This window comes from Oncorhynchus masou, chromosome 30, assembly GCF_036934945.1.
Source record: "Oncorhynchus masou masou isolate Uvic2021 chromosome 30, UVic_Omas_1.1, whole genome shotgun sequence".
NCBI lineage: Eukaryota > Metazoa > Chordata > Actinopteri > Salmoniformes > Salmonidae > Oncorhynchus > Oncorhynchus masou.
Window position 1 is genome coordinate 54,773,434 of NC_088241.1, and position 11,989 is coordinate 54,785,422.

General features: G+C 43.3%; 1 protein-coding gene across 2 annotated transcripts in view; it reads right to left on the reverse strand.

Moving 5' to 3' along the window:
* Positions 1–233: 233 nt before the first annotated feature.
* The window catches only part of tnk2a (tyrosine kinase, non-receptor, 2a), a 20,719-nt gene continuing 8,963 nt past the window's right edge, over positions 234–11,989 (reverse strand). For both annotated transcript variants that reach the window (XM_064949409.1, XM_064949408.1), the window contains exons 12-19: positions 5,833–5,927; positions 5,493–5,687; positions 5,081–5,172; positions 4,929–4,973; positions 4,567–4,796; positions 4,235–4,435; positions 3,413–4,135; positions 234–565 (exon numbers count right to left, since the gene is read on the reverse strand). In XM_064949409.1, coding sequence (XP_064805481.1) covers positions 440–565; positions 3,413–4,135; positions 4,235–4,435; positions 4,567–4,796; positions 4,929–4,973; positions 5,081–5,172; positions 5,493–5,687; positions 5,833–5,927 — 1,707 coding nt within the window. In that variant the 3' untranslated portion in view covers positions 234–439. The remainder of the gene's footprint in view (positions 566–3,412; positions 4,136–4,234; positions 4,436–4,566; positions 4,797–4,928; positions 4,974–5,080; positions 5,173–5,492; positions 5,688–5,832; positions 5,928–11,989) is intronic.

Consider the following 11,989-nt stretch of genomic DNA (forward strand, 5'->3'; position numbering starts at 1 on the left):
AAGGTCTGTAGTAATAGGTAAAGGTTTGTTGTTTCAGGTCTGTAGTTAAAGGTCTGTAGTAATAGGTAAAGTTTGTTGTTTCAGGTCTGTTTAAAGGTCTGTAGTAATAGGTAAAGGTTTGTTGTTTCAGGTCTGTAGATAAAGGTCTGTAGTAATAGGTAAAGGTTTGTTGTTTCAGGTCTGTAGTTAAAGGTCTGTAGTAATAGGTAAAGGTTTGTTGTTTCAGGTCTGTAGATAAAGGTCTGTAGTAATAGGTAAAGGTTTGTTGTTTCAGGTCTGTAGATAAAGGTCTGTAGTAATAGGTAAAGGTTTGTTGTTTCAGGTCTGTAGTTAAAGGTCTGTAGTAATAGGTAAAGGTTTGTAGTTTTTAGAACAGTAGGTCTGTAGGGTTAAAGATCAGTACTTTTAAGTCTGTAGGTCAGTAGTCCTGGAGTCTGTCTCAGCCTACTTTTCCATAAGAGTCCAGTAGCATGGTGCTTGCCTGTTTCAGGTTCCACTGGCAACGCTCTAGAACCTCCTGGCACTCTGTCCTAGAACGCAGACCCAGCTGGAACAACTGTTCTACCTACAACAGAGAGATACAGATGTTATAGAGAGAGAGAGATACAGATGTTATAGAGAGAGAGAGACAGCTGTTAGAGAGAACACAGATGTTATATATATACAGTATATATATATATATATATATATATATATATATATATATATATATATAGAGGGAGAGAGAGAGAGAGAGAGAGAGAGAGGGGGAGAGAGAGAGAGAGAGAGAGAGAGAGAGAGAGAGAGAGAGAGAGAGAGAGAGATGTTAGAGAATACAGATGTTAGAGAGAGAGAGATGTTAGAGAGAATACAGATGTTAGAGAGAGAGAGATGTTAGAGAGAACACAGATGTTATAGAGAGAGAGCGAGACGTTAGAGAGAATACAGATGTTAGAGAGAGAGATGTTAGAGAGAGCACAGATGTTAGAGAGAGATAGATATGTTAGAGAGAATACAGATGTTAGAGAGAACACAGATGTTATAGAGAGAGAGAGATAGATATGTTAGAGAGAATACAGATGTTAGAGAGAATACATATGTTAGAGAGAGAGAGAGAGAGAGAGAGAGAGATGTTAGAGAGAATACAGATGTTATAGAGAGAGAGCGAGACGTTAGAAAGAATACAGATGTTAGAGAGAGAGATGTTAGAGAGAACACAGATGTTAGAGAGAGATAGATATGTTAGAGAGAATACAGATGTTAGAGAGAACACAGATGTTATAGAGAGAGAGAGAGAGAGATGTTAGAGAGAATACAGATGTTATAGAGAGAGAGGGAAAGAGAGATGTTAGAGAGAATACAGATGTTATAGAGAGAGAGAGATGTTAGAGAGAACACAGATGTTATAGAGAGCGAGATGTCAGAGAGAACACAGATGTCAGAGAGAACACAGATGTTATAGAGAGAGAGAGAGTGATGTAGAGAGAACACAGATGTTATAGATAGAGAGAGAGATGTTAGAGAACACAGATGTTATAGAGAGAGAGAGAGATGTTAGAGAGAACACAGATGTTATATATATATAGAGAGAGATGTTAGAGATAACACAGATGTTATAGAGAGAGAGATGTTATATATATAGAGGGAGAGATGTTAGAGAGAATACAGATGTTATAGAGAGAGAGAGAGAGATGTTAGAGAGAACACAGATGTTAGAGAGAATACAGATGTTATAGAGGGAGAGAGAGAGAGATGTTAGAGAGAACAACGATGTTATAGAGAGAGAGAACACATATGTTATAGTGACAATACAGATGTTAGAGATAGAGAGAGAGAGAGAGAGAGAGAGAGAGAGCACGCAGGGCCTTCTATGCCATTAAAAAGCCAATTCAAATTCAAATACCTATTAAAATTTGGCTAGAACTAATTGAATATGTCATTGAACCAACTACACTTTATGGCAGCGAGGTGTGGGGTCCAATTGCAAAACAGGATTTAATCGAATGGGACAAACACCCCATTGAAACCCTGCATGCAGAGTTCTGTAAGAGTCTCCTACATGTCCAGAGGAAAACTACAACAATATCCACTAATAATAAAAACTAAAAAATAGCAATTAAGTTTTGGAAACATCTCAAATACAGTGACCCCCTCTCATATCATTACCAAGCCCTGCAATGTCAAGAGCTGAGCAAAGAAAAGAGTCCCAGCTGGTCCTGGGGCTGATTTCACAAACCTGTTCTACTAACACACTGAAGCCTCAGGACCAGAACATCCAATCAATCAGGATAAACCAAATTACACCACAGTCAAAACAAAACTATATTGCTTATTGGGAAACACAAACACAAGCACAAAGCAAATTGCAGTGCTATCTGGCCCTAAATGGACAGTACACAGTGGCTAAATATTTGACCATGGTTACTGATCAAAACCTTAGAAAAACCTTGACAAAGTACAGGCTCAGTGAGCACAGCCTTGCCATTGAAAAGGGTAGACAAACACCTGGCTCCCTGTAGAGGAAAGGCTGTGCAACCACTGCACCACAGCAGAACCTGAGACGGAGCTGCATTTCCTGACAAAATGTAAAAAATATAAAACAATTAGAGAGTGTCATTTCCCCAAATTTGAAACCCTTATTCAAATACCTCTCTAATGAGAGTAGGCTACCCGTCCTGTTGGGGGAGGACACAGAGAGCTGTGGGTTGGCAGCGCACTACTTTGCTGCCTGCCATAACTTGAGGGACAGTGTCTGACAGACCAATCAACCTGCACATGTCCTCTACTGTATTCTTATTGTTATTGAATGTATGGTTATTTTGACACTTGGTCATTGTTGTTACTTTATATTGTAAATATCCAAAATAAGCTTTGGCAATATGTACATTGTTACGTCATGCCAATAAAGCGAATTGAATTGAATTGAGAGAGAGAGAGAGAGAGAGAGAGAGAGAGAGAGATCTTAAAGAGAATACAGATGTTAGAGAAAAAGAGAGGTGTTTGAGAGAATACAGATGTTATAGAGAGAGAGAGAGAGATAGAGAGAATACAGATGTTAGAGAGAGATGTTAGAGAGAATGCAGATGTTATAGAGAGAGAGAGATGTTAGAGAGACAGATGTTAGAGAGAATGCAGATGTTATAGAGAGAGAGAGATGTTAGAGAGAATACAGATGTTATAGAGAGAGAGAGATGTTAGAGAGAATGCAGATGTTATAGAGAGAGAGAGATGTTTGAGAGAATACAGATGTTAGAGAGTGTGTGTGTGTGTTTGTGTGCGTGTAAACACACATGCACACACAAACACACACACACACAATGTTTAAGCATCTCATAGGTTCAGAAGTCTTGCACTTGAATGCATTTCTGACACAATAAACAAGTAAACACAAAGAGCACTTGAATGCAGCCTCATTGTTCTGAACATCTCTAACCTGAATGAGGCTGTTCTCCCGTTGCTTGCTGGGAGCTGTAGTTAAATGTTGAGTCCTGTGGTTGTTGTTGTTGTAAGAGGAGTTAGGCCTGGCCCCACCCCCACCTGGCTGCTGTTGCACCATGGGTCGGACGGTGGCCATCTTGGTGGCTCCATACCTCTCTAAGTAGGCGGGACGTTCAGAACTCTGAGAGTTGTCAATAAGTATTGACAGGCCACGCCCCTCAGAGAGGGGATCCAACGAGGAACTGGAGGGAGGGGCAGCCATAAGCATGGAGGAATAGAGGGAGGAGGAGGGAGGAGAGGAAGAGGGGGAGGAGGAGATTAGAGAGCCGAGAGGACCAACAACCCCGTATAGTCCAGTCCTCTGACGAGGAGAGAAGGAGAGGGGAGGAGGGGGGAGACAAAGGGAGGAGGAGAGAGGGGAGACAGAGAGGGGAAGCACTAAAGGAAGGGGGGAGGAGGAGCGGGAGGAGGGCTGAGAGAAGGCGTGGTCTCTGGGAGGGATCTGAGGGGGTGTGTTTTCCCTCTCACATAGGGAAACGCATTTGGAGGAGCGGAGGGGTGGGATGGGGGAGCGTGGAGGTAGCATGGGTCTGTCCTCATAGGAGGAAGAGGAGGGGGGAGGAAGGTAGATCTGTCTGTGAGGGGCCAAGGAGAGGGGGAGGGGGGAGGAGGGGAGGGAACGGCCGGTTGTCATGGGAACACGCAGCTTCACCATCACCTGCAGGTCAGCAGGAAGAGAGAAAAACAACGTTAAAACTTCAGACTCAAATGACTAACCTGTGGTGTGTGTGTGTCTGTGTGTGTGTCTGTGTCGTACCTCTCTCTGCAGCTCCTGGAACAGATCAGCTGACTGAGTTAAGCCCCTCCTCTCTGCATCAGTGTTGGGCGGAGCCAACATCCCCTCTGGTAATCCAGTGATAGATCGAACCTCCTGGTCTGCCAATTGACCCTCAGCCTCAGTGGCAACCTCGTCGTAGGCTGGAAGAGGGAGGGGCCAGTCCAGGATGGAAGGAAGGTCCTGGAGGGAGAGAATAAGGTTATTTTGCCTACTGCGTGTGTGTGTGTGTGTGTGTGTGTGTGTGTGTGTGTGTGTGTGTGTGTGTGTGTGTGTGTGTGTGTGTGTGTGTGTGTGTGTGTGTGTGTGTGTACCTGGAGTGTGTCCTGGTCAGGTATGCGTGTCTCAGTGAGAGGGGAGGGCGTGGCCGAGCTGAAGCTGTCATCGGTGAAGTCGATGAGCGAGACTTCGCTTTTGGCCGACCTCACACCTGACCCCTCCCCCGGGTGGAGTTTAAGGCCTATAGCCGCGCCCAGCCTCTTCAGCCCCGACGAAGCACCTTCATATTCATCATCATCATCTAACACAGAGTCATAGAACGGCTCTACACACACACACACACACACACACATACACACACACATACACACAAGCGCACACACCGATATCATCAATCAGAGAGTCATAGACAGCTCAACATATACAGGTAAATACACACTCAGCGTGGGAGACATACTGTTGATCTGGACAGCAGGCTGAGGAGGACGAGGAGGAGGCTTCTCTGAGAGACAAAGCAGAAAGAGGGAGAGACTTTATGAATTAATGAAAAGGTAGTAAGATATTTGTAAGGAGAGAATAACTGTGTGTTAGTTTGTGTAGCCTACTCACTCCTGGTGCGGCTGGGTAGTTTGGTGGGCCGGGCAGTGGAAGGATCCATTCCCATAACATCAGGGGGGTCCATAGGGTTTCCCAAGTACAGACTGGAGAGGGGTAAAGACCAGGGATATAGTAGAGTTTAAACACAGTACTTCAGGTGTTCTTTATAAAAAGTATTTGGGGACTTTTCCATTGGTTTTATTGTGTCTGACAAGCTAAAGAGCAATAGCACTGCTAACGGGGCTCTGCTTTACTCCAGTTGTCAGACACTGTACCTGCAGGTATCAGCCAGGTCTCTGTGTGTGTGTGTGTGTGTGTGTGTGTGTGTGTGTGTGTGTGTGTGTGTGTGTGTGTGTGTGTGTGTGTGTGTGTGTGTGTGTGTGTGTGTGTGTGTGTGTGTGTGTGTGTATGTGTATGTGTGTACCTGTCTATGCGGTCAGCGTGCCCCCAGCTCCTGTGTGGGTCAGTGTCTCCATGTCCAGTGTGAATGAAGGAGTGTGTGAGGGGTCTGCTGATGTCTTGGGCCGACAGGCCGCTGACCGACGTGACCACGTGGCGAGGAAACTGTCCCACGCGCAACGTCCTTCTGTTCTGACCTCTCCACCAATAGAGCTCTGCTCTGGAGACACAGAGACACACATGAACACACGCCGATTTGATTCCCTATTGCACATTACAGAGAAGGATATGTTCTTCATAATAGATATCTATCTGCCTTTCTGAATGATGAATCATTCTTCTTACACACACCCACACACACTGACCTGCCCTCGACAACAGTGATGATGTCATTCATGTTGATCTGAAGTTTGTCTGGTTCTTCAAAGTCCTGCAGTGATCTCATGTCTGTAGGCATGGTCTACACACACACACACACACACACACACACACACACACACACACACACACACACACACACACACACACACACACACACACACACACACACACACACACACACACACACCATCATGATTACTAGGCAGAGAATGTCATGCGCCGTTTTCCCAGACACAGATTGATCCGAATCCTGGACTAAAAAGCATGATTCTACATGGAATAATTCTACAGGACGAGGCATAATCTGTGTCAAGGAAATCTGCCCCAAGATTTATAAAACCAACATACCTTTTCCCTTTGCACCTGCAGTCCTGCAGTCATTCGTGTACCTACAGTGCTCTCTGCTGGACACTTGGTGAACCATGCCATGAATGTGTATTCTAGTGAAGCACGGTTTCACCTGTTTGTTCACCTGCACCCACAATTGCCTGACTATATGTGATAGTGAAAATCTGAGGCCAGCACCCGACCCGCTAAAATAGAAAATGCTCTGTACAGTCAGAGATGGTGAAGTAATATTTGGACAAGCTTGTCTATAGATAGACCTATGTTTCTGCTTATCATTTCAGACATTTTGGTAGATTGCTTGTTAGTCAACTTGTCTACAATTAGACACATGTGGCTTCACTACTTGTTAGCCGTAGGAGTCGCGTGAGTTTCAAATTTGGGGAAGCAAAGGACCATAAAAATGCACCCGTACAATAAAACATTCCATGCATCATCACATTCCATGCATCATCACATCCCATGCACCATCACATTCCATGCATCATCACATCCCATGCATCATCACATTCCATGCATCATCACATTCCATGCATCATCACATCCCATGCATCATCACATTCCATGCATCATCACATCCCATGCATCATCACATTCCATGGATCATCACATCCCATGCATCATCACATTCCATGCATCATCACATTCCATGCATCATCACATCCCATGCATCATCACATTCCATGCATCATCACATTCCATGCATCATCACATTCCATGCATCATCACATCCCATGGATCATCACATCCCATGCATCATCACATTCCATGCATCATCACATTCCATGCATCATCACATTCCATGCATCATCACATCCCCTGCACCATCACATTCCATGCATCATCACATCCCATGCACCATCGCATTCCATGCATCATCACATCCCATGCATCATCACATCCCATGCATCATCACATCCCCTGCATCATCACATCCCATGCATCATCACATCCCCTGCATCATCACATCCCATGCATCATCACATCCCATGCATCATAACATTTGCAGACTTATGCAAGCCTACTATTCCTAATGTGAGTAGATAGGATTTTCCTATTAAATCGGCTAACGAGAAGGGGATACAATTACAATATGATGTCCCTCTAACCTTGTCCAAACAAAAACAGTTTAAGTGGCACTGACCCAACAATGACAAAGAGTGAATATGCGCGCACCAGGGACCCGGACAGTGCTCTCAGCTGGTGCCAATAAGATAAGCTATACCGTTCGCTCAATTAATTTGAGCATTTTGATAGGCCTAACTAAAAGACAAATTTTAGTTTTTTTTGTCTTCTCTTTACAGCAATAGCCATTTGCTTTCCAAACTATGTTTTTGTATTTTGAAATAATGCGATATGCCTGGCTGGGCCTTTCTACTTGTCACTGGCAGTCGCAACTCAACAAACATCTATTTGGTATTTGCCGCTCAGCCTACCCAGAATCGCAGGCCCTTCCTATCCTTTTTGGCCAAATCATGCTTTTTGGTGCAGTAGCCTATTTTGAATGATTTGATTTATTTTTGTAAGCTATAGACAGGAGTAGGATAATTAAGTTATAGAATGTCTTAAATCGATAGAATGAATACCAATCTAGTTTTCTCGCACAAGGTTTAAGGGCCGGGGAGAAAATGCAATAAAACTGATTATTGCAACATTTTCACAACATTAGTTTGACAGGTTTTAAGGAAATTAAAAGCTGCGAAAACTACCTAACATGTTTCTGATAAGATTTCAGTTCGGTTTGGATGCATATTTTATGTGGTTGAAATACAATCAGTTTTTATGATGCTGATAAAGATAACACCTGTACACACAGTCCCTAACATTAATTCTCTCAAGATTTCTCAACTCCTGTTTTACATTTAATGTATAATTTTAGTGCAAGAAATGCTTAATTCTGCAGGAGTTAATATTGTATTAGACTATGTGAAAGGTTATAGACCTACAGTCAGGCTACTGTTCCATTTAACCCATCTGAACAGTCCTTTTGAAGTCCCCGTCCTGTGATATGAAATTAAAATCACAGATATTTACCATACGGACAAAAATCTTATTTCACTCAATTTTTGTGCACAAATTTGTTTCCACCCCTGTTGGTGAGCATTTCTCCTTTTCCAAGCTAATCCATTCAAACTGATTAAACAGCATGATAATTACACAGGTGCACCTTGTGCTCGGGACAATAAAATACCACTTTAAAATGTGCAGTTTAGTCACACAACACAATGACAAAGATGTCTCAAGTTTTGAGGGAGCATGGAATGCCCACCACAGCTGTTGCCAGAGAACTGAATGTTAATTGATCGACCATAAGCTGCTGCCAACATCGTTTTAGAGAATTTGGCAGTACGTCCAACCGGCCTCACAACCACAAACCACGCCACCCCTGGACCTTCACATCCGGCTTCTCACCTGCGGGATCATTTGAGGGAGGTTGGGGGGTGCTGAGGAGTATTTATGTCTGTAATAAAGCAAATTCGTGGGGAGAAACTTCTTATTGGCTGGGCCTGTCTGCCAAGTGGGTGACCTATGCCCTCCAAGGCCCACCCATGGCTGCACCCCTGTCCAGTCATGTGAAATCCATAGATTAGGGACTAAAGAATTTGTTTCAATTGACTGATTTCCTTTTATGAACTGTAACTCAGTTTATATTTTTGTTCAATATTCAGTAAATATCCTTCCTGTATTTTGTTTCATTCCAAGCATATTTCTGCCTAGTGGCGCACGCCGTTGAGTTTTGCCGGCATGAGAATTTTTGTTTTACTATAAGCTAACCATTCCTAAAATCTCATAAGAAACGACTAATGTGGTGTTCTTGGTATAACAGTAATGGTATAGGCTACTATGCTATTATATTTGAGTCTGTAATGTAGTATACTAATGAATCATTATGTGATCTTGCAAGACATTGATTCAGGTTTGAAAGAGCACCAGAGTGTGAACTGGCAGAGCGATGCTCTGGCGCGTTCCAGCAGCACTGCACCCAACAGGATAATTGAAGCGCACCTAGCCTACTCTTTTGCCTCACGCAAAATGTGGTGATGCAGAAACTAGAAACTTTGCAATTTGTTCCAGTCATTGGCAGCAAAGAACTGGAAGGAAAGGCAGCCAAAGGAAGTGTTGGCTTTGGGGATGACCAGTGCAATATACCTGCTGGAGCGCGTGCTACGGGTGGGTGTTGCTATGGTGACCAGTGAGCTGAGATAAGACGGAGCTTTACCTAGCGAAGTGGAGCCAGTGGGTTTGGTGACGGATATGTAGTGAGGGCCAGCCAATGAGAGCATACAGGTCACAGTGGTGGGTAGTATATGGTGTTTGGTGATAAAACAGATGGCACTGTGATAGACTACATCCAGTTTGCTGTGTAGAGTGTTTCGGGCTATTTTGTAAATTACATCGCCGGGGTCAAGGAGTCAGTTTTACGAGTGTATGTTTGTCGGCATGAGTGAGGGAGGCTTTGTTGAGAAACAGGAAGCCGATTCTAGATGTAATTTTGGATTGGAGATGCTTAATGTGTGTCTGGAAGGAGAGTTTACAGTCTAACCAGACACCTAGGTATTTGTAGTTGCCCACATATTCTAGGTCAGAACCGTCCAGAGTAGTGATGCTAGTCGGGCAGGAGGGTAGAATCGGTTGAAGAGCATGCACTTAGTTTTATTAGCATTTGAAAGCAGATGGGAGGCCACGGAAGGAGAGTTGTATTGAAGCTCATTTGGATAACAAACAAGGCTATATATAACAAGCAAGGCTTTATACTGGGGCTACTGGTACAGAGTCAATGTGCGGGGGGCACTGGTTCGTTGAGGTAATTGAGGTAATATGTACATGTAGGTGGAGTTAAAGTGACTATGCATAGATCATAAACAGAGAGTAGCAGGAGCGTAAAAGAGGGGTCTGGGTAGCCATTTGATTAGCTGTTCAGGAGTCTTATGGCTTGGGGTTAGACCTCGACTTGAAGCTCCAGTACCACTTGTCGTTTCTCTTTGCTTATTTGAGCTGTTCTTGACATAATATGGACTTGGTATTTTACCAGATAGAGCTATCTTCTGTATACCACCCCTACCATGTTACAACACAAGTGATTGGCTCAAACGCATTAAAAATGAAAGAAATTCCACACATTTACTTTTAACAAGGCATATCTGTTCATTTAAATGCATTCCAGGTGACTACCTCATGAATTTGGAGAGAGAGAGAGAGAGATCTCGTACAACGCTGTGTACTACTCCAGTCATAGAACAGCGCAAACTGGCTCTAACCAGAATAGAAAGTGGAGTGGGATGCCCTGGTGCACAACTGAACAAGAGGACAAATACATTAGAGTGTCTAGTTTGAGAAACAGATGCCTCACAAGTCCTCAATTGGCAGCTTCATTAAATAGTACCCACAAAACACCCCTTTCAACGTCAACAGTGAAGAGGCGACTCCGTGATGCTGGCCTTCTAGGCACTGGAGGCACTTCTAGGCACTGGAGTTGCAAAGAAAAAAACATATATTTGACTGGCCAATAAAAATGTAAGATTAAGATGGGAAAAGAACACAGACACTGGACAAAGGAACTCTGCCTAGAAGGCCAGCATCCCTGAGTCGCCTCTTCACTGTTGACATTGTACAAGATCTTCAGTTTCTTGGCAATTTCTCGCATGGAATAGCCTTCATTTCTCAGAACAAGAATAGACTGACGAGTTTCAGAAGAAAGTTATTTGTTTCTGGCCATTTTGAGCCTGTAATCGAACCCAGAAATGCTGATGCTCCAGATACTCAACTAGTCTAAATAAGGCCAGTTTTGTTGCTTCTTTAATCAGGACAACGGTTTTCAGCTGTAATAACATAATTGCTAAAGGGTTTTCTAATGATCAATTAGCCTTTTCAAATGATAAACTTGTATTAGCTATCATAACATGCCATTGGAACACAGGAGTGATAGTTGCTGATAATGGGCCTCTGTACGCCTATGTAGATATCCCATAAGAAATCTGCCGTTTCCAGCTACAATAGTCATTTACAACAATAGAAATGTCTACACTGTATTTCTGATCAATTTGATGTTATTTTAATGGACAAAAACTGTGCTTTTCCTTCAAAAACAAGGACATTTCTAAGTGACCCCAAACTTTTGAACGGTACTGTATATATACAGTGCCTTGCGGAAGTATTCGGCCCCCTTGAACTTTGCGACCTTTTGCCACATTTCAGGCTTTTTTTTAACCTTTATTTAACTAGGCAAGTCAGTTAAGAACAAATTCTTATTTTCAATGACGGCCTAGGAACAGTGGGTGAACTGCCTGTTCAGGGGCAGAACGACAGATTTTGTACCTTGTCAGCTCGGGGATTTGAACTTGCAACCTTTCAGTCACTAGTCCAATGCTCTAAACACTAGGCTACACTGCCGCCCCAAGTTTGCCACAAGCCACCTGGGAGACACACCAAACATGTGGAAGAAGGTGCTCTGGTCAGATGAAACCAAAATTGAACTTTTTGGCATCATTACAAAACGTTATGTTTGGCGTAAAAGCAACACAGCTCATCACCCTGAACACACCATACCCACTGTCAAACATGGTGGTGGCAGCATCATGGTTTGGGTCTGCTTTTCTTCAGCAGGGACAGGGAAGATGGTTAAAATTGATGGGAAGATGGATGGAGCCAAATACAGGACCATTCTGGAAGAAAACCTGATGGAGTCTGCAAAAGACCTGAGACTGGGACGGAGATTTGTCTTCCAACAAGACAATGATCCAAAACATAATGCAAAATCTACAATGGAATGGTTCAAAAATAAACATATCCAGGTAT